Source organism: Oreochromis aureus, linkage group 18, assembly GCF_013358895.1.
Source record: "Oreochromis aureus strain Israel breed Guangdong linkage group 18, ZZ_aureus, whole genome shotgun sequence".
NCBI lineage: Eukaryota > Metazoa > Chordata > Actinopteri > Cichliformes > Cichlidae > Oreochromis > Oreochromis aureus.
Window position 1 is genome coordinate 16,815,925 of NC_052959.1, and position 22,525 is coordinate 16,838,449.

The following is a 22,525-nucleotide window of genomic DNA, read 5'->3' on the forward strand; positions in this document are numbered from 1 at the left end:
CAGCTAATTATGTCCTAATTGCCAATATTTTAGCAGGTGTTTGTACTTAACCAGTGGTAATGCCCTCCTGGAACAAGCTCATCAGGAGTATTCTCAGGTGAATCTCTGCAGTCCTGTGTGATTATTATGCGACAAGATGGACTTGTGGACAAAAACATGGATAATAAAGAGGCTGGCGAACCTGGTGATAGTAACAACAACAAAAACAGCAACATAATAATAATCATCATCACAAAAAAATAACCAAAACTCACAGTGACACTGCTACTATCACCACCACCACTACTACTACTACTACTAATTATAAGAAGAAGAAAAATAAATGACGTAGAAAAAAATAGGAGAAGAAGAAAGCACTTGAGTCCCATCGGTGATAGAATACTAATGTAAGCTTGACAATTATAAACTGTTATTCATGCTGAAATATTAGTGCTGTGAGCACGCAGTTCAAAAAGAAGTATTAATTTTTTTGGCCAAATATTTTCAAAGCAATCAAAGACTCTGGGAGGTGGAATTCTCTCACCTAATCAAACAGCAAATGTAACCCAGCGCTTGATTAAATATTGAGCTACGGAGTTTCAGATATCTTTTTTCATTGGCCTGCTGGCATTTGGCAGCAGGGGAGCATCAAACTCCTATAAGTCCCCAGAGTTAGTCCACTCTGGAAAAGTGCTGAGCCAGCAGATCAAACTGTAGAAATGTCACAGAGTGAAAGAAAATGAACTACAAGCGTGCATCGATTGAGAGTCTTCTCCACATCTTATAGACTTCCATGATGTTGATATGAGCGAAACCAAAGTGAAGCTACAATTTTTAATGTGCCTGATGTTTCGTAATAAGCCAGTCAGTCAAGGACAAAATTAGGGTTTACTGTATGTCAGTGTCTCCAAAAGTTGAATCTGTTCATCTGGACGTAGCGTTTTGTGAACAGATTCAACTTTTGGAGATTTACTTTCCTGGATGATTGAGAATGCATCAAGATGTATGTCAGTGTCATTGCTTATCACTGGGAAATAGTATCATTTATCACTATTTAATAGTAGTTAAATAAGATTGTCTTTAAATCAAACCTGATTTTTGTAATTAGACCATTTTCAGTAATTCTATACTCTTATTCTCATGGTTTTCACTGATAGTGGCAATGCAGCTTTTTCTCTGCTGTTCTTCTGCAGCATTATCACAAAAACTACCTTATTGCTGTTGGGAATCCACCATCTCCCGCTGTGTCTGCACATTAAAAACATTAATCTGCCAAAATTATCACTATCTTTTATTTTTTCTTCCTGTCACCCTCCACATCTTCCTCCTGGTTCTGTCGGAGACTTCTTCCTGTTAAAAGGGAGATTTTCCTTCTCGCTCTTGCCAAGAGTTTTCCGGTTGTTGGGATTTAATTTGTATTATTATAGGGTCTTTACCTTACAATATAAAATGCCTTGAGATGATCGTTGTTGTGACTTTGAGCTATAAAAATAAAAGTTGAATTGAATTCACTATTCGTGGTGAAGAAGTAATCCCACATTTTTAACTGTTAACTGTTAACTAGCAAATTAGCTTCTTTCTTTTTTTTTCTTTTTAAAATGAAGACAGTAAGAACAACTGAAATGTGCACTGCCAGACAGAAATAGTTGCCGCCAGAGAGAATGTACAAATCCACATTCTCAGTGAGGTGACCTGCATTTTTTTTAACCTGTGCCCCTCTGTTGCTGACGCATGAAATCGGATTGTGGTGACTCATGGTATGAATCAAACGTTTTGTCTGCTATCACTCTTCTAATACCCGTTCAATGCATTTCAGCCTTATCCAACTACACTTGCAGTTACCAACACCAACCATAGGTGTCGCCAAATCACGCAGCACTGAAATTTTGAAAGATCATATCTTTAAAGTTATTAGTAAGGCCTGTGCTATTCCAAGATAAGAACACGCGATACCGGTTGTAAACATCTGGTGCTCATGTTGCACAGATTCGCCCGACATGTCGGTAGGTCATCTTGCTCTTCATAACAAGGCAGATTTAGGCTATGCTCTGAGAGTTGTAAATCCACATATCGTTGGGTGTTATTAAAATGATCCTAAACAATCATACAGCCCCCTGCCTCAGTTTCACAAGTCTGAAATGCCATTTTGACAGTTCCAGGCTCAATACCCAGTCTTACATCAAATATCTGTTCAACTTTTTCCCCCATATTTTTTTTTTTTTTTTTGTTCTACTCCCCACACTCACCATTGTATTGTTCGACCTTGAGTGAGATGCTGTCAGGCGCTTTTTAGAACATAAGCGTTGCAGTTTCCCATAATCCACTGGGAGTGTTGAGGTGAGAGCTGTGGCCCAGTAGCACTCTGAGTGGCTGGCAGCGGATCAAAAGCAAACGAGGTTCCTGAGCTCATTCCAATTATAACAGCACACACTATCAACTACAAATACAAACAGCACATAAGTGATAGCACTGGTGGCCTGGAGGACTGCTGCCAGAGAGCAGGCAGCATGCTAATCAGGATACCTCTTGCCATGGGCTATTTAGGGAATAGCCTCTCATCCCACCAATTCCCCATGCCTTAACCAGGGAAACGAAAGAGAAGAAGGGGAGTGAATTCCCCGAGTGCACAATCCAAGGACAAAATATTAGAAAATGGATCTTTATCTTTGCTCTTGGCCAATATCCATATTAATTGCAAGAAAAAAGAACAACAATACAAATGCACTGAATAAAATATAAAGAGATTTGTCAAATACATAAAGCTACAAATTAAGACCACCTCCTATACTCTGCTCTTATGTTAATTCAATCAAAAGGCCGACATAAAATAATGTCTAAAAAATTATTTAAAAAAAAAAATACCACGACTAATTTAATTTTTGTCCCATTTAATGCAAATTCCACACAGGCTTTCATTGACTTCACTAAGTAGGAATCAGACCGTACCCTAAGGTTTAACCTTTGCAAAAGCAGAATGTGGAAAAACAAGCTCCTCATTCATTTGCACATCACTTCACACTGGTTATTGCAATTAGTCTGATTATTCATAACAACAATCTTCCCAAGCATCCCATTGTAGTCCGCCAATCCAGCAAAGTGATTTATATCCGGTCGACCGTCATGGGGAAAAAGGAAGTGAGATGTTTAGAGTGGTTCTGTGCTAACGTGCGCACGCCCCCACCTCACACGGACAACCCCTCAGAGCTTGGCAACTCTCCAGAGCCATGCAGGGGCTGCGGAGTACAGCGGGAGCCTGAGTGAGAAGCACACATTGTGCACTGCGGGACCCCACCAGCCCCGGCCCGAAGGCACAACTCTCAAGGACATGGAGAACTGGGGCAGAGAACTTCCAAGCTTCCCACTGTTAGGGCAGGCTGAGAAAAAAGGGAGAGTTTCCAAAGTGTCTCTATCTGTTTGAGCATTGCTAGTGAAATGTGTTGTTAAAAGGGATATCATCAGTTCTCTTGTTCAGTAAACAATAATCAGGCAAAAGCCCTGTGAGACATTTAAATGTGAAATATATTATATAGAATTCACAATTAAACCCTATTATGTGTTAAAGAAGGGGTTAGACTGGTGTCACATCTCATATAGGTGGGTTACATTCCAGAGGAAAATGGTTAGAATAAAGTCTGAGCAGAAGTATTGAAAATGTGTGTGTTAATACACAGAGTCTAATCTCCCACTCAAAAATAATGACTGACCTGTATGACATTCGAGCAAGTGATACATTTGAATCAGCGGCTGATACAGCCTCGTGATCTCCATGTTGGGAAGTGTTTTTTGCAGACAAATAAATATATAATCTAAAAAACCGAGATATGAAGTTTTACTGAATATTTTTGTGAACAGTGACAGTGATAGATACAGTCTGGCTTTTATAAAGTGTATTCAAAAGCAGGGGGAAAAAGGCAAGGTCTTCAACACTGCTGGAAGAAACAGTATTAGCAGCAGCCCTTTACCTTATTGTCCTTCCAGTCAGGAGCTCGGGATTACTGTGGGTCAACCCCCCTCTTCCTACAACAGGGAGAAGAAACCACACTGATCTGAGATGGAGTACCCCCAACAAAACCTTACCACATCGACCCATGCCACCATCCTGGGCCTCTAATGGAAGTCCTGGGCATCCAGATGCCTCCCCCGCTCTGACATGGGCGTCAAGTAGCGCTCTTCTCATCACTGGAAGCAGCAGGCTTCACAGCTCTCCTTTTCTCTCCCTGGGACTGGCTTTTTTGGAACATTGCAGGCAGATGTGTCCAGATGAGCACGTTCTAATTTGTAGGCCCAGGTTAATGCTCTGCCAGAAGCCCTGGAGGATCAATAGCTTTATTTCCCTAAAATGCCGGCATGGTGAGAACCAGCTCACGGGGTGCTTTTAATACCGCCACAGTTCCAGCGATGACTGGGTTGTATTGATTGTGCCCATGTGGAACTACGTGCGCCTTCTGGGGAAGGATCTATTTGTGTCACCCTGGGCCGGGATGGGGGCTCCACTGGAGGAGTTGAGAGCTCAGCCAATGGAGGATGCCAAAAACATCAAAACAGCCATGTTTACAGATTACCCAAAGGGAAAGCAAATTACAGCAATTATGCAGGCTGTGGGAATACTAATATCAGCATACCTGCTATTTTACCCAGAGACTACTTTTTTGAGGCTAGAACACATACAAAACAGCACACTCAATTTGATTTGATAGCTAAACCCTCAACAAACGATGGGATTTAAGCGAAGCTCTGCACATCAAATGCATGCAAAACAATGTCTTTCTAGGGGATCACCCTGTTTGTGTATCGTCAGGTCCAAAAAATCTTTTCAGTTGTTTTGAAACTAGATATAATAGCTTACCCAAATATGTGTGAAGCGAGCGTGTATCTGGCAGGCGTAATGCGATACTAAACGTTGTCTCGACCATATTTATGTTTTCTTCTAAACAATGACAATTAATCTTTCTTTGTAAACACAGCAAATTGCTCTACGGAAAACTCATTTACTCTTGCAGCATTTATCTCATACATCAGCGCAGAGACAACATACAAAGGAGTCTTATCCAAATCGCGGGCCTTTTGTTTGCAGCTTTCCTGACATATTCATGACTGGGGCCATAATAGTCAGATTTCTGTTATATCCCCCAGGGAGAGCAGAGAGAATGGTGTCACATCCAATTACCGCAGCACACTGTAGAAGTAAATCAAAACTCGTGCCGTGAACTCTGGAATCTGAGGTGCAAATGCACGCACACACAAACAGACATGCACTGTACAAGCAAAGCGGTCCAACAGTTATATCAACATTGATGGAATATCGGAAAACACATTCTTCTGCTAACTTGGAGGTCATTTATGGATTACGCAGGGAAATGGGATTAGCTGGAGGCTGTTGGCTGCCTTCTCCTCAAAACATAAATTGACATATATAAGATCTAGGAGTAAGTGAGGCAGACAGCGCTTACTCAAGACTTTTCAATTATGGATTTGTTTGCCGGCGTTCAGAAACTGAATGAGGACTATGATGTGCTCCCATTTGGACGAGGAACAATCGGGTCACCGTACTCACCCGCACCTTCTCCTCAGCACCAATTTTTTTTCTTTTCTCCCCTGCAAGAACGAAATGGATGCCTTTGTCTTTTCCTCCACAGTAGTCTTTGGGAGGCCTGGTGGTTTGGTAGTTGGAGGGTATCTCAGCAGTGCATAGCCCCGTTTCACCCTGGAGCGGTGCAAAGCTCCTGCCCAATAAAACAGGCTGCATCCCCAGGGCCCCTCCCTCAAGCCTCCAGTCAGGGCTTGTTTTTGCACCATTTATTTAGTGTGACACATCTCCAATTAAACTGTGGAGGCTGCTGCATTCCCCCCATAACTACCTCTTATACCTCCCCATAGACTTTCTGTCACACTGAGAGTGTGGGTATGAGAGAGTGAAAAGGAGAGCTAGTGTGTGGAGACGGGGGGGAGAGAGAAAGAGAGAGAGATCACATCTTGCCTGCCAGCTATGATCACGATGTCATTTTCTCCTCAGTGGTTAGGAGCCTCCTCTGAAAGGTGCCCTGAATTATAATTATCAAAATATTGAACAAGATAATCATCCTCTTAAATGATGCTGCCACTTCACTATTTGCCATCACAGAACATGCATGGTGTATTGCTCTCCTGCAAGCTTTCTTGATAACTTATTTAGATCTGCGCAGCCAAAGACATCTTCTTTTCTTTAATGGAAAAACAGGTGGATTTTTGGAATGTTAAGCTTGTCGAATTTATTTCCAACCCTTGAGCATCCACGAGAGCCTTAAAAGCAAAGCCTTTATAGGAAGCAAGAGTCTCCTTGCCACCTCTTCATCCTCCCACGACGGCCCGAGACACAGTCACAGGAGGAGTGACTTTGTCCGACCCCAATACCGTCTGCAAGAGCGCAGCTGAGGGCAGCAGCTGCCAGGGAGGACTGGTGGGGGAGCGCCCAAAACGCCAGCTCTGCCAAGCTGAGGGGCCAGGGGGAGCCCCAGTGGCAGCTGGGAAGGGTGGGGCAGCCAGCTGTGGAGCAGCAGGGTGGTGGGGTGACTAGGCGACGCCACTAAACCTGAGCAGGGATACACAAATGTGCACACAAGCACATAAAGCAAAAATAAAAACAGACGCACTGCAAAAAAAGAAAAGAAAAAAAAAGTTCTCTCTCGCTTCTTTTCTTAAAGCACTTCTGCTGCACTCATTAATCCAAACACACATTTCATCAGCACTAAGGCATCCCAAGCAGTCCGTGGTTCTCTTAATACCGCACCGCTCTCCCATCACGTGCTTTGGCCACACATCTGGTGTACCATCTGTATCACTCCCCCCAATGTGACAGGTAGTCCCTCTCCCTCTCTGGAGGGAGCAGAAGGGGAAAGAGGGACACGGAAGGTAATTTTGGGTGTAAATGTGGTCTGGACCTCTCTGGATGCATCTGGACAAAGCAGACACGCTGCTGAGCAGGGCAGGATCATTATCAGTTGGAAACTGACTACCAGATAGGAGATGAAGACAAAACAATTATATCATACTGTCACATTATGACAGCACCAATAGTGCACATCTTATTTATGTTGTTCAGAATGAATGTTTCTGGTGTTATAAACAGTCTCTTGATAAACTGTCAATATCTATAAATTACACACGCCAAAATATATTAAAGATTCTTCCGATTTATTATAATGTACAGTTATACATTGCCATGACACAAATGTGACCACCACTTGAATGGGGTGCAGAATGAAAAATATTAAAACAACCATATAAACAATACCAGGAGGACACTGAATTCCTCTTTTTATGTCGCTGTACACGTGAGAATCAATAAAATATGCACCATAATACAGATATCAAGCCAGTAATATAAAACTGCACAACCAGTCTTTACTGTGAAATTAAGGAATCGATTTCAGAACATTATTTTCACATCTTATGTTACATATTTGACAGTAACAATCATTTATTCACACACAACACTATTTGAATGGCATCAACTTAGACGTTTATTCAAAGGGGAGGAGGGATTCCAGCACTGTGAACAAACTAACATTATCGACTAACAAATGAAGTACTTGCCAGATATATTTGTAATACCGAGTTGGATTCTTTCCCCATTCACTAATTTGCAGTCAATGGACAAGACTGAGGTGCGTGTATAGAAAAAGTAAAAAATAAAAATAGGGCTCCAGAGAGCATTTACTCACAATTTGCAGTGGCATCTGCTACATATTATCTCTTTGGGCACATTTATCAAATAGAGGCCAACAACCATTATTCTGTCAAGTACTGTGGGTTTGAAAAAAATAAAATAAATAAAAAAATTACTCACCCACTTTTTTTTTTTAAGAGAAAAAAAATCTAAAGAACTCACAGAATACAGCAAATTTCTGATAAGTATGATGTTCATATTTGTTTACTGATTTGTTTACTGTGTATGTCAAAAAAAAATTCCTGTTCTTGTATTCCGGTGTTCGTGCTGCTGATATTGCAGATTTAATTAAATTGTTCAACAATTAAACCATTAAAGGAAATGTGCTGGATGGGATCTTAAAGAGGATTTAAAAAAAAAAAAACAACAAAAAAACCCAAAAAACAAACAAACAAAAACATTGACACATACACTTGATGAAATTAACAACACAGCTTTAGTACTAGTTTCCAATGTCTTATACAAAGTTAGCTTGATCTAAAAAGCATAAAATATATTTTTACATCATCACATACATCAAGACATGTACCATGGCCTAGCTGGAAGTTCGCTTGGTGCACCGTTTCATCTTTCCCTGTCCCCCGCACAATTACCTACTGCTGGCATTATTGCTTCTGATGATCGGGGAGCTGAAGGATCGAGAAACAGTGCACCACGTAGATTCAAACTGTACATTTACATCATGTGTTATTCAAAATTTTGTTAGCCCATTTCACAATCTGCAATGCTAAAGGATAAGGCAGTTCCATTTTTAAGGCATTGCTGCTTTGAGACATACTGGACCAGAGGTGACTCACTGACTTTGACGTAATGTCAGCGAACATGATAAACATGACTACATCTTATCAGCAAAGATAAAATCCCAAAGAGAGGGGAAACTGTATCTTGTATTTTTGAGCATTGTGTGTTTGTGTCCGAGAGATTAAAACCATCATTAAAGTCTGCTTCGTAACTGACCAGAGGTCAGAGCTTAGAGATCAGAGCAGAGCTGTGTTGGTTGCTGTGATCACTTCTCATTGCTGGTAATTTCCATACTGGCCCTGTGGAGAGAAATGCAACATCCTCGTGATACTGACCTTTTCAAAACAAACAAACAAACAAAAATAAATAAATAAACAATAAAAAAAAATCAGAAGTTTATGTTCACAAATCTCAATAAGGTGCAGACAAAAATCTGTGGTTTCAACCATATCATACTGCAAACCGTGATTTATGCCTGCACTGACTGGTTTTGACCAGCAGATGGCAGCATAACCTCACAACTTGTGAGCTCTAAATTCGAACTTTTTACCTCAGGTTTCAGCAGCAGCATGGCTGAGGACGATAATCCTTATTAAACAGTGGACACTAATTTTCAAGTGAGACAAATTCAGTGGAAGAACAGCAGTATTCTCTTTATTCCTACACAGGGGTCGAAGTATGTGTTTGACTTTAATGGAAAATGCAATGGAAGCAAATTTGGAAACAATGATTTGAAAGATAAAATTTAAATCGAACAAACACACTGGTTATGAAGACCAGTGCCATACATTGTAGAGATTAAGGACAGTCAGAGAATGTGAGCTCCTGTCTGTCTCATTACAATCTAAGAATGCTGTGTTTCTGGACCTCATATCTTTACAATTCGACCCCTGGTTAATAAAAAAAGAAAAAAAATAGAAAAGGAAAAATTTAAGAAAAAGAAAAGATGGGTAAAGAAAGACAGACGAGAGACAGAAGAAACAAAACAAATGCAAATTAAGGCTAGGTGGTCAAGCGTCTAGATTGGACGTTGAGGTCTTCACAGCAACCATTACCTTTGCTTCTTACAGAGCTAGTCAGGGGTTCAAATCCCCGGGTCTTTATTTCCTCATGTGCCCCTGAATATTCAAAGATAAAGATATCAAAGTGTAGCTGTGGTCCCCACATAAGACCACAGGAAATACAGGGCAACAAACAGATCTTCCTTTAAACACTAGAGCAGTCTGCATCAAGTTTAAGGAAGAATCTTCTTTAAAGCCCTCATATTTCACTGGAATGGCATACCACATTAGCCAGAAAACAACAATATTAACATAGAAAACCCTTTTAGGAAGAACACATTTAACCACCGAATATGATGACAGCATGCATAACGTACTACTGCTTAATTTTTACCATCGTACTTCACTTACATTAATTACTGGTCTAACTGAGAGCTATATATAACATACAACTTAGCATAGCAATAAACACAGTAAGAGAAAGCCTAAGTGCAATGTACAGACAAGCCTCTGTCACTGTCCATTGTTAGGGTTATACTCACCTGGTCATAACCATAAGGGCGCTGCTGTTGGCCCTGTGGGGGTCCGGGTTGTGGAGGGCGATAGCCCCCATACTGCTGTCCCTGCCCTTGAGGATAGTTAGGATACTGTCCTGGGGCACTTTGGGAGGGACCTACAAACAAACACATTAATAAATAGAGAACTTTTTATGCTTGTCAGCCTTGAGTGAACCTAAAACTCTTTGATTGCTGGGCACTGTTAATAGAGAAATGAAATGCTTCCACACAGTGCAGTTTATTATGAACAAAGTTTATTAAGAAGAAGAAGAAGAAGAAGAAAACTAATTTAGGTTAAAGCACTGAAGCATGCAGTGCAGTGAGGGAAATTCTATAAAAACTGACTGTCAACCAGTGTTACTGAAGTGTTAAGGTGCAGCATCAAAAACAGGTTTATACTTGAAGTCCTAATCCGGCTCTGATTCTGCCAAACTCATTTCCATTTTTCTTATGCTTTGGACTTGTTATTCTGAAAACTTTGGGAAATACCTGTTAGTTTACAATAACTAGTGGGCTGCAATAAAAAAAAAGTGATGGATGACAAAAAGAATAGCGGATCTGTCAGACCCATTTGTTACGGCTGCCTCCACCACGCCTGACTCGGTAATGAATGAGAGCGAGTGAGTCAGGCTGGAGACAGGCAGTGGTTCCCTAATGCAAGGAGACATCAAAGAGATTCTGTTGGTCTTCATTAGAGGAGCAAGCATCATTTAAAAAAAAACAGAAAGACCGAAAAAAAAAGGAGGGGGAAAGAAAAGGTTGTGTATATATTATATTATTATGTTATATATGCTCCTGTAGAGATGCTGTGAAGGACTGGGCAAAGTCTGACTGGAGTTGAAGTCAAATGAGGCCCACGCAACATCATTAGGCGCTCATAATGCCTTATGCTGTTGAGCATAACCTTGTGGGGGCCTGAGAGAGCAGGCATGTGTATGTGCCAGATGGATCTCACCTCACAACCTCTGCGTCTCCAGTAGCTCATTACTTGCATGAGCTCTGGCTCAGACAGAGGGTGAGTGATGGAAAGTTGCAGAGAAAAATGGGATGAGGAAAGAAAAGCCTAAAAGCTGCAAGAGCTATACTGAAAGTGCAAGCCAAACATTTTTAGACTAATTTATTTCCAGGTATTGTTGTAAAATATGAATGTTTCTACCTTCAATTATTTTTCAGACGGTTTCTATTATCATGCATAATTTGCTAACATGATATTACACAGCACTACTAAAATTAAGTAACTAATCATTAAGAACGGTTGTGTCGTTCAATTCTCTGTTCAAAATGATATCTTGATATGCACAAAGCTTAGTTACATCAAGCAACAGCGTATAAAGGATCAATGTTTTTTCAGCTGTTATAAGGCACCCAAAGAGGGCTTATAGCACCTCCTACAGGGGAAATAAAAATTTTGCAGTAACTCACCATATCCCTGTTGTTGGGGTGGATAGCCCTGTTGACCTGGGTACTGCTGCTGAGGAGGATATCCCTGTTGCTGAGGTGGGCCTTGCTGGTATGCCTCCTGCTGCTGGCCATATTGAGCATTACCTTCGAGGGGGCAGGGGGGCAGCAGCGAATATGAGCAACATGTTATTGACTACAGCACAAAAGCAAGAAAGACTGAATAAAATATCTTACTATCCAATGAAGAGATGAATTTGATTTGCAAGAGTATAATATGTGCCAATGCTCTTGTATAGGAAATGATACTCAGACACTACTGCTACACTACGGCTGTAGTAGGGAGTGTCAGAAGTCAGTGTCCAGCCACCATATCAGATTTGTGTGAAGTATGAAGTCTAACATCAGTTTGGAAGAATAAGTACGAATATAAAAATAAAGTGCAACTACAAGTTTACATATTAATAATTTCTTCTAAGATAGGAAAAAGAGGTAACAGGTCATTATCGTGAATTTCAAACATGCACAATCATATTTAATAGCAGCAAATTTTTAACATACATATTTTTCCTCATTTTTGCCATTAAAACGACTAAATGGAAACAAACAAACAAACAAAAAGAAAAATCCCAAAGCAAATCACTTGTGTTTGAAAGGTCAAAAGAGAAACAGTGTAGAAAGAGGGAAAATCAAAACAAAACAAAAGGAGAAAAAAAAAAAAGGTAAATGTTAATTGAAGAAAAAAAAGCTGCATTTTAGTAGGTAATCTTATAAGTGTGTTTGCTTATGCAATTAATACTATCCCTAAATACACCAACAAGAAAATCTACTGAATATGAGCCGTTATATTTTGACAAGAATGCAAAGGTGCCATACTTTTAATAAAACATCTGAAGACTTCAGTGTCGCTACTGCGGCTCTTAAACAAACCCCACAGTTTTTGATTTAAAATGTCAGTCTGCTTTCCGTGAAGTGGACAGAGGCACACCTACAAGTGCTTAAAAATAAGAATAAGGTGGCTGTGGTTCAGGAGGTAAATCGCAAAGTTGGCAGTTCGATCCTCTAATCTACATGTTGAAGTATCCTTGGGCAACATAGTGATTCATAAGTTTCCCCCATAGCATCTATTGTAATGTGAGTATGTGAATGGGTAAATGAGGAAAACTCGAGTGCTCAAATAGAAAATATATATAAACACATATGTACTTATCACCTACTGCACCAAAAAAGTGCAGTAGCATGATTTCAGGTTACTTCTGCACAACTTTACCGTAACGCCTCAAATAAGACTGTCCCTGACTTTTCTTTCACCCCAACTGGTAGAGACCCATTCACGAAAAAGCGGAGTCAGCATTACAAGAACTGTATGACTGCTTAGATTCCGATTTATCAATGGACAGCAGCACCTTTGTTTTTTACTTTGATTTCCCCAGAAAATAATGAAGAAACTGAAGTGTTTGCTTTGTCACAGTCTCTTTGCATCATTTGTGTTTTAACACAACTCCTGGGTTCATTTGTTGAGGTTTTTGTTTTTCCTTGTTTCCAAGCGGCTGGAAGGTTCTCCTACCTTCTGATGCTCCCTGTCCTGCGTGACTGTACTGGTCCCCATAGTAGTCTTCCTGCCCTGGATACTGCTGAGGGGGTCCTACATACACATACACACAACATACACACAAGTAGATTCAAGGTGTTGTTGGATTGGTTGTGTGAGGGGAAGAGTAAAGAGGATGGATTCCTTGCCACTAGTTCCTATTAGAAAGCTTTCTTTTGGTCACTTGACTAATTTTTATAGAGGCGGGAGGCTTTAGGTTACATCTTTAGTCGCCAACATCTCTGTGAGCAACAGTGGAGGAAATAAGAGGAAACTGGGAGGAATGAGAGTAAGAAATACAGGAGGGTGGGTTAGGGAGAGGAAAGACCAACACTCACAACTCGCACACATAAGAGACACACTCCGAAGGAATATACCTTGCTGTGGGGGTCTGTAGGGCGGCATTGGCCTTTGCCCCATGACATGATTCCCCTGGTTGACTTGGCCAATCATGCCCATTGGGTTCTGTTGTCCTTGGTAGTGCTGTCCACCACCACCAGGAGGCATGTTATATTGCTGTGAGGGAGGCTGCTGGTGCATCATTGGACCTGAGGTAAACAAAAAAAATAAAAATAAAAATGAGCTGTCAGAGAAATGACACGGCACTGCAAAACAGTTTTCAACATGTTAAACTAAAGACTTTTCTTTTGTGAATGTATTTTAAGACCCATTTCATGTCCACGCTGACTAAAAAGAAAAGAAGGGCAAACAACATAAAGGAAAATTGGTGTCACTTAAAGTATCGTTGCACCAGTATGAATCATTTAACACCACTGTGACAACAATTAGTAACCAAATGCATGAATTTTAGGCAAAGTGGCAGCACATTAGCCCCAAAACATCAAGGGCCATCACTGGGATCTGAACAGATTAATTCTTATCAGCCTTCAGTTTGCATCACTGGTTAATGTTCCATGTTGGCTTCACAATATTATAAAACTCAGACTATTGGATTTTATACAATAATGCAATTGGAAATTAATGCAATTGAGTAGAAGATAACAAGTTTGCTGCTTTACCTTGATTGGGCTGCATGTTCATGTTTGGACGAGGCCCATAGTTTCCCATGGGTTGGCCTTGGGTCATATTCATTTGGCTCTGAGATGGCATGCCCTGGGAGGAAGGGACAGCGTGATTGTAGCCACCCATGGAGCCGTGGCTGCTGGGGGGCATATTCATAGAGCCACTGGGCATGTTCGGGGGCTGGTTGGGGCCTGGACCAGGACCTTGCATGGGCATGTGATTAGGTCCTGAAAAATAAGAAGAAGATCTTCATGATGCTTTGAAAGGTAACAGAAAAATATATATATATTCTGAGACTTCCAGTAGAATTGTAAGTTACTATTGATGCTATTTACATCCAGATGACTTTTCTAATAATTTCCTCACAGAGTTGACAATCATGGTTTTCTTGTCTCTATATATTTCCCTTGTCAATAACAACAAGAACGAGCAGTTATCTTGAATGATTTATTCCAGCCTGCCAAATCTAACTCTCTTGCAGCTTTGAATAACCAAACCAACTGGATAACTGTAGTAAGGATCAGCTGATCCTGGATCACCCAGTTAATACTGGATCTTCTAACCAATGTATGGAACACGGGGCCCAGATATCACAATTCAAAGGAGAACAATAATAGAGTGTTTTCTATGTTGTGATTTTTGCACATAGTGCTGAACAATCAGGTCAGGGGATTGTTCGCTGTTGCATTTTCTCATATCTAGCACACAACAAGAAATAGTCCACTTATAGTTTGCTGCCCAAGTGTGCAGGAGGCAAAGGCACATGATGCCCACACACTTGCTGTGAATAGCAAAGGACAAATACCTAAATTTTCAAATGGCTACAACAGGACATTACCCATATTTTGTGCTACGCAGCTGGCAGGTTAAAGACTGTTTAATGTCTGATCCAACTGTGTATGATGTTACCTCAGTTATGTAACAATAAGAACTGCATAATGGATGAAACATGGGACACACAGTATGCACTACCAGGGTTTGTAAAATATCTTTCATTTTTCCTCAGTTAATTACCATGTGGTACAGACGTCAGCACATTTTGTTTTATAAAAATGTTAATTCAGTTCTTCTTCTTAAAAAAAAAAAAAAGAAAAGAAAAGAAAATGCACCCCCCCCCAAAAAAATGCATGCATGCATGCATGAACTATGCTACTTCAGCAGAAAAGGATAACCACAATCAGATGGAGAATCAAGCCCAAGACCACCACAGCTGGCAAATGGGTGACATCATCCTTCAGCATGTTTGCCTATGATACCTTAGAGCGACCTCCCTCACAGTTCTGTGGTGTTGCTAGGCAACCCAAGTGAGACAGGAACTGAGGGAAAAGGAGAAAGAGAAAAGAAAGACAAGGCAGGGAAGTTAAGGTGGGGGGGAACACATACCAGGCATCTGTCCATTCATCTGGTTCTGCATATGTGGGGCTGGAGGGCCACCGCTGACCATACCCTCAGAGGGCATGTTGTGACCGTGAGGAGGCTGAGGAGGGGGGCCACTTTGGTTCATGCCACCAGGACCCATGGACATATTTTGAGTGGGCGGCTGTAGGTGCACAACACAGACAAAAAAATAAATCCACATGATCTCTCTGAAAACAGATCTCAACCTGAGCCACTCGAGATAAAAACTCCAGAAAAAAACATGATAACTCTGATATAGAGATTGTGGCATTCATGTAGAACACTAATCTAAGGAGAACAAAATCTACTAATATACATTAAAAGGAAAAACGTTTTTCAATAAAAGGAACAGCTAGAAACCTTCAATGATTACAAAAATGCATCGATAGACAAAGTTGCAACAAACTGAACAAAACTGGCTTAAAAAAATAGCCTGTTATACATGCAGCAGTTTAAAAGGTTCATGGCTTAAAAACAGCAATTAAAACCGTTCTCTAGTCTGCATTTCTTTTAAACAGCTGGTCCTAATCTCAGCTGTTTGAGTCATTGACTACCCCTCCAGAAACATGCTCACCATGCAGCATATTAGGAAAATGAATGTGCCCACACTCATCATCTGAGTTTAAGGTATGTCAGCAACATTTACTCATAAGAATACACTCACTCCTTTACTATATGATTGTTAGCAAATCAGTGACTTCAATCACTTTTGTAACCACTGTGCTTCTTTGCAACTAGGGATGGGAATGCAAGAATAGTTCCAGTTGAGAATCGATAACAGATTTTAATGGAATTAATCAAGTCTAATAAAATTCTATGCCTCCAAGCTTATCAATTCTTTTTATTCGATGCCGACAACTGTTTTGCGTAGATGAGCACGTCAAATAAATTACAAATAAAAGCCTTTTTTGGGCCATTTCTACACTGTGTTCAGACACGGTGTACACAGTGTTTCTTGTTGATGCTGGGAACTTTAGGGCTGAGTAATTGATCAAGTTTTAATATGAATTAAGTTTTGGCTTCCAAAGGTAATCAAGATAATATGACTCTTTATACCCATTTGCCTGCATGCACTGTGACTAGCAGTTGCTCTTGCAAGATGGGCTTTCTCGGGCTAACTTCACATTGCCAACCATTTTTTTCCTCTCTCTCCATGTAATTGGAATTGGAATTTGGTTATATTTAAAGGTCAAGAAAAGCACACCTTTATTTGAGGTTTAATAAATGTTCTAGTTGATAAACACTCTTTTGAGTTAATGAAGATTACATTTAATGACTTGAAAGAAAAATTGTGCTTTTAGTTTTTGACATATTTGACTCTTGTAGTCTCCTTGTTCTTCAAACGGGTAATTGTTATGGAATGATTAAGAGCATGGATAATCCAACCATAAGCAGACTCGATAATTATACTACTACCAATAAAAATAATATCAATATTAAACACCACTAACAAGTGCCTGAGAGCTTAACCAAACTGAGAAATGAATGGATTTTCTCAGTAAAGGATTCAATTTGTTCACCCAAAATATTTATTCTACTTAATGAAGCCTTGCGAATGAGCACTACTGGCAATAAATCCTTAAATGGCAGCTACAACAGCTCAACAGATAGCACTCATACATAAAGAAATACTGCAGTCTGTTTGTACTGAACAGATCACTATAACAGTGAGAGTTTTCAAAAGACTCATTTTAATTTTGCTAACAGTGAAAAAAAAAAAAAACTAATGACTTTGTTCAAAATTCTTAATCTCACAAAAAAAATGTTATTTTAACATTGATGATTTATCTAAAATACCCAAGTGACTTGAACTGGGTATGATCTAAGAAGACAGTCAGACATTTCAGTCATTCACAACAACCACTAAGAATTCATACTCACAGCAGGGAGGAGAGACTGCATGTTCTGATTGGAGTCTGCTATCGTCGCCAAGTACACTAAATTTCTGTGCAGCATCTGTTGATACCTGGGCAAGTGAACAGTGCAGTGTTTGAGTCAATGGGAACTTGAAATAAATGTAACGTGAAATATTATTAAAAAAAAAAAAAAAACTTAATAACTCCAATAACTTACTGTGAACACTCAGCAGTTTTGCCTTTACTCTGGAAATCCATTATGCACTGGATCAGCTGGTTGTTTTCATCAAGTAACTGCAATGGTAAATTCAGATATTTCTATTACGCGTGGTACTCATTATAACTCCCCAAAATATTAATAATAAAGCAGACGAACACGGTCATTTGGCGTGACAATTAATTTGCTTGCCGAATGTTATTCTGTCTTCATTTTAAGACAGTGAAGGGTCGTGTTTTGTAAAATGTGAGTGTGCGTTTCTAGCCAACAAAAGACGCGTCTTGCTAGCTAGCGGTGCTTTGCTAACAAAACCACAGGCCTCCATTAACCTAAAACACAATTATACGTTAGTCCGATAAATCCACCCAAGACTCGTACTCCACACGTGGAGTGCCGTTTCCAGGGAGGTTCATATTCACCGCGCTCTGACCCTGTAACATTGTTCCTGAGCTGCTCACAGTTGGACTTGGATGGGCACTGCTACATTGATTATCTCAACGGCTAGCCGCGTTTGATGCCACAGCCTCCATTCTGCGACGCGCTAAAAAAGATGAATTACCTTTTGTATTCCAGCGGGTGTTATATCACCCTTCCCACGCTGCCTGTGAGGTGCAAATGCCACCGACATGGTGATACTATAGAATATTAACGTAAGCTACAGCATAAAAGTTAAAAGAAGCTAACACACTGAACAAATCGGTAGAACTCAGATCAAGCAGTTGAGAATACGATGCAATTTCGTAATGCGGTGGTCCGTTTTGGGGGACGAAGTAGCACATTTTAACTCATAGTTACTGATTTCTGCTTGTTCTGACCATACATGAATAATTAATGTAAAACTTAAGATCAGATAACTCATGATATATAAGAAAATGTATTTAAATAGCTAAAATCATACACATTTTGACTTAATTGGATTACAATTTCACCTATTTTTCATATAATGGAACAGTCCAGAGCTGGACCACAAGACCATAAAAAATAAACTGTCGGAAAAAGGGGGAAAGCGGAGCGTTTAGTGTATATATATCTTATTAAAATGACATTGCATAAATTTTGGTAGTAATAACTAATATCAGTCCTGGGATTTATGTGCTCTTATTCACTCTTATAGCATCCGTTTTGAAAGGAGAAATCTCTCTCAATATATAAAGTAAATAAAACTTGATATTAAAATACTGTATATGCTCGTAGTGTAATATTCTACTTTTTACGATTTCTGTTTTGCGGAGAACCAATCAAATTATACAGAGTATTGTGTTTTAATCCCAAGTTCCCTCCGGGTGGACTCCACTTTTGGTATCGTCTCAGTTCACAGGTCATGCGCAGGCGCCCTTTTCAACACACGGAGTGAATCGCTTGTTGCTAACAAGCTGAATCATTTGGTAGCCTTTTCTCCAGTTTATTGGTATAATACGCGTCTTGCGGTGCAATGGCGGCAAGATATGACAGAGCTATTACTGTCTTTTCTCCCGATGGTCATCTTTTTCAAGTGGAGTATGCACAGGAAGCTGTAAAGAAAGGTTCTACAGCGGTAAGTCTTTAAATGAAACTAATGCTAAAGCTAACGATAGCAACATGGGTGAAGCTAGATTAGCCGATCAACGCGCGGCTAGCGGTTTCCTTTATGTATTTAGCAATTTTCTCTCTTAACACCTTCTGTTATGGACCAAGGTTTTGTTGCAATTTTACGAGCTTGTTGGCTTGCAAATGTGTAATACATATTTTTAATGCCGAAAATGGCAAACAAAAAGCAGTCAGCGTTAGCTAGCATTTTGTCGCTGTGTCACTCTTCACGCTTAACTTTCATTTTCGTTGTGTTGGTACTAACTGACAGGAGTTTGCAAGTACCCATGATTGATTATTACCTGGTCTGGAAAATTGAATTTTACTCAGCATATTATATCTCCCTCCAAATCACTGAAAAGCCACTGTAGTTGCCTCATAACTAATGGTAGTTATGTTAAGGTTTAGTGACAAAAGTTATAAACTCACAAAGCTACTAAGTCGCAGCTCCCCTGGTTAGAGGTAACGGCTGTCATAATAGTGGATTACAAAGGACATTGAGGAATGATGAAGGAAGGCTAAACCAAACGGTTTATATTTACTATATGAAAATAAATGCAAAAAAACCCCTTCTAACTTTAGAGTATGTGTTTGGGAGTTATCTTAAATAAGTCCTAATCAGATTTGTTGAGTAAACTTGGCTATGATAACTGATTACTTTGTTGAAGGCTCCTTTTTGGACAGGTGGACCACAGAAAAACCTCAAATAAAAAACAACAACAAAAAAAAACACATGCGTGACCTGAGCAGAATTTTTACTTGGCGAAAATAACTGAGGTTGTAAATGAAAAATGTTCTCACTCTCTTCTAATTCCTCTTTTGGCTGCTCTCTTTAGGGGTCAACACAGCAGATTATCTGCCTTCGTCTCACCCTATCCCAAGAATCCTCTTCTGTCATGCCAACCCTCTGCATGTCCACCTTCACTACATTTATGTATCTTCTTTTTCCTCTTCCTCGTTTGCTCCTGCCTGGCAGCTCCATACTCAACAACCCTTGTTCACTGTATTCAGTATCTCTCTTCTGCACATGTCCAAACCATCTTAACTTTGCCTCCAAACTGCTCAACCTGAGCTGTCCCTCTGATATACTTTGCATTGTGTACTTACTTTCTTTAGTTAGCTTATTGGGGAATTGTTCATTTACAGCTGGACACACAAACTTATTTGGAGCTATACAGCTTAAAACTCTGCCAAATCAAACATGCAGAGGTATCCGCTTTGTAGATTTATTTGGGGATCTGAATATTTGCTGGATATTATTTACTCACGTCAACTGCTAGCCCATGGGAGAAAATTAATATTTTTATTTTTATTTTTTTTTTTAATGCAGGTGGGAATCAGAGGTAAAGACATTGTTGTCCTTGGTGTGGAGAAGAAATCTGTTGCAAAGTTGCAGGAGGAAAGAACTGTCCGCAAGATATGTGCACTGGATGAGCACGTCTGCATGGCATTTGCAGGTATCCCAGATAACAATTTTCTTTCCATAACTGAATAATGTGTTCATTATTTAACATGGCATAGTAGAAGACAGCTGTGTCATGTGTTAGTACTTGGCTTTTATATTTTTGTTGTAGCTTTGTAATGTGTTGAATGGCCTCATTCATTATTTTATAGGTTTGACCTGCAGACGCTCGTATTGTGATAAACAGAGCTCGTGTTGAGTGCCAGAGCCACAGGCTAACAGTTGAGGACCCAGTCACAGTGGAATACATCACACGCTACATAGCTACACTGAAACAGGTAAGGAACCATCTGAGCAGTCGTTTACTGTTAACACCTTCAAAAAGACATGTTAGCTATTCCTTTCAGTGGGCAAGAGTGTTTTCGGCATTTGTGTAGTGGACCATGTTTGCTAGCCGTTTCATTTTCAATACAGAGTCATGAATAACCTGTCAAAAAAATTTTTTTTTATGTATTTGCAGCGCTATACTCAAAGCAATGGTCGCAGGCCTTTTGGCATCTCTGCATTAATTGTTGGCTTTGACTACGATGGAACTCCCAGGCTGTATCAGACGGACCCGTCGGGAACGTACCATGCCTGGAAGGTCAGTAGGATTTTTCTGTGTCCAAAAGGTTTCTTGTACAAGTATGAAAATGACTTTTAAAAAAAAAATGTATTTTTGAAAAAAAACACAAAACAAAACAGGCAAATGCAATCGGCCGTAGTGCAAAAACTGTGAGAGAGTTCTTGGAGAAGAATTACACAGAAGAAGCCATTGCTGGGGACAATGAGGCAATCAAGTTGGCCATCAAAGCTTTGCTTGAGGTAAGGTTACGATTACTTTCTGCATTTCCATATATGTTGACCTCAATGTATTTACGTCTTCTATAATGTGAAATTAAACAGTCATGGTTTCATCAAAGAGCACCAACTGCTGCCAAATAAACTATAACTTTCTCTTTCCAATGCATTCTGTGTAAATGGTCTTAGCTGGCGTAATAAATATTTCCTGAATTGGTCACGGTATTCGCTTTATTTTTTGTTTGCTGGTCACAGGTTGTCCAGTCAGGGGGAAAAAATATTGAACTTGCTGTTATCAGACGAAATCAGCCACTGAAGGTAATTAACAAGGCAAATATTACTTTAGTGAACTAGTAGAAAAAACAAAGTGCTAATGGGTTTCCATTTTGTTCTTTGCAGATTTTGGAATCCAAGGAAATTGAGACCCTGGTGACTGAGATTGAAAAGGAAAAAGAAGAAGAAGCAGAGAAGAAAAAGCAGAAAAAATCCACATAAAGCAGTTGTATAAAATCTTGTCCTTATTGCACTTGGATGATGATGATATCATACTTGGGTTCCAAATATTTGCAGGTTTCAGAAGGTTTATTCTATTATTTCATTGTGAAGAACTGACTCATAACTTGTGATTTTCACATATTGTGTAGATGCTATACCAGTTGTAAAGACCTTCAGAATTCTTATACATCCAACTGTTGAGCTGACTATTGCGAAGACACACAGTCGTAGATCTCAGGTTAGGGTTCAGATCTTAAAATATGGTCACATTTTTTTTAATTTTTTTTTTATCATTCAGTAAACAATTCTGATAACTCCCCGCTGTTAAAATAAACTGTATGTGATACAAAGAACCTTAATGAAACAAAATACTCAATAAAAGCAGACTTGTTTGTATGATTTATTATAAAAGTTGTTTCACTCCATTATACCAGCTTGCTCTACTAAATACAGCCATTGTATAAAAATGACAGAAATTATTAGAAGTGACACTCCTAGTAACAAAGACTGGTTTCTTCAAGATGAGGCTTGGAAAAAGAGCACAAGATTTCCTCACTCTCTTTATTGATTATTCTACTGCAAAGCAAGTAGTGTGATAAAGATAACTACAGTTTAAAAACGCCACTAGCAGAAGTGAAGCGTGTGGCTATAAAGTGTAACGTTTTTCATTTATCAGCATTCTGTTGCACAGACCTGAAAATGGAAGGGGGTGGGGAGTTGCTGGAAGCTTGGATTGCTTTATAAAGTGCTCACCTT

At 39.7% G+C, this 22,525-nt stretch overlaps 2 protein-coding genes across 7 annotated transcripts; one reads left to right on the forward strand and one right to left on the reverse strand.

Moving 5' to 3' along the window:
* Nucleotides 1-7,130: 7,130 nt before the first annotated feature.
* On the reverse strand, nt 7,131-18,203 carry ss18 (SS18 subunit of BAF chromatin remodeling complex). Of its 6 annotated transcripts, XM_031735592.2 has the most exons (11): nt 18,026-18,203; nt 17,467-17,543; nt 17,275-17,359; nt 15,379-15,535; nt 13,992-14,222; nt 13,350-13,520; nt 12,949-13,026; nt 11,406-11,528; nt 9,969-10,099; nt 9,481-9,543; nt 7,131-8,724 (listed from the first exon to the last, which is right to left on the reverse strand). In XM_031735592.2, exons 1-10 carry the CDS (start codon nt 18,092-18,094, stop codon nt 9,526-9,528), a joined length of 1,140 nt encoding a protein of 379 aa, XP_031591452.2. In that variant the 5' UTR covers nt 18,095-18,203; the 3' UTR covers nt 7,131-8,724; nt 9,481-9,525. The 6 variants fall into 6 exon arrangements, 5 of the variants coding, with proteins under 5 accessions (XP_031591452.2, XP_031591451.2, XP_039457876.1 ...); XR_005609012.1 differs by having other exon boundaries at nt 9,481-10,099; XM_031735591.2 differs by lacking the exon at nt 9,481-9,543.
* Nucleotides 18,204-18,778: 575 nt separating this feature from the next.
* Nucleotides 18,779-22,175, forward strand: psma8 (proteasome 20S subunit alpha 8). The gene is made up of 7 exons (XM_039601944.1): nt 18,779-19,000; nt 20,363-20,504; nt 20,654-20,772; nt 20,955-21,077; nt 21,179-21,298; nt 21,530-21,592; nt 21,674-22,175. Exons 1-7 carry the CDS (start codon nt 18,899-18,901, stop codon nt 21,767-21,769), a joined length of 765 nt encoding a protein of 254 aa, XP_039457878.1. The 5' UTR covers nt 18,779-18,898; the 3' UTR covers nt 21,770-22,175.
* The last annotated feature ends 350 nt before the right edge of the window (nt 22,176-22,525 follow it).

Bases quoted from the DNA above. Each gene is read 5' to 3' on its own strand.
- psma8 (XM_039601944.1), top strand. From the start codon at position 18,899: ATGGCGGCAAGATATGACAGAGCTATTACTGTCTTTTCTCCCGATGGT. The intron at 21,299-21,529 runs GTAAGGTTACGA...TGCTGGTCACAG, and splicing joins CCATCAAAGCTTTGCTTGAG to GTTGTCCAGTCAGGGGGAAA. The intron at 21,593-21,673 runs GTAATTAACAAG...TGTTCTTTGCAG, and splicing joins GACGAAATCAGCCACTGAAG to ATTTTGGAATCCAAGGAAAT.
- ss18 (XM_039601942.1), bottom strand. From the start codon at position 18,094: ATGTCGGTGGCATTTGCACCTCACAGGCAGCGTGGGAAGGGTGATATA. The intron at 14,223-15,378 runs GTATGTGTTCCC...CTTATTTTTCAG, and splicing joins GATGAATGGACAGATGCCTG to GACCTAATCACATGCCCATG. The intron at 13,521-13,991 runs GTAAAGCAGCAA...TGTTTACCTCAG, and splicing joins GAACATGCAGCCCAATCAAG to GTCCAATGATGCACCAGCAG.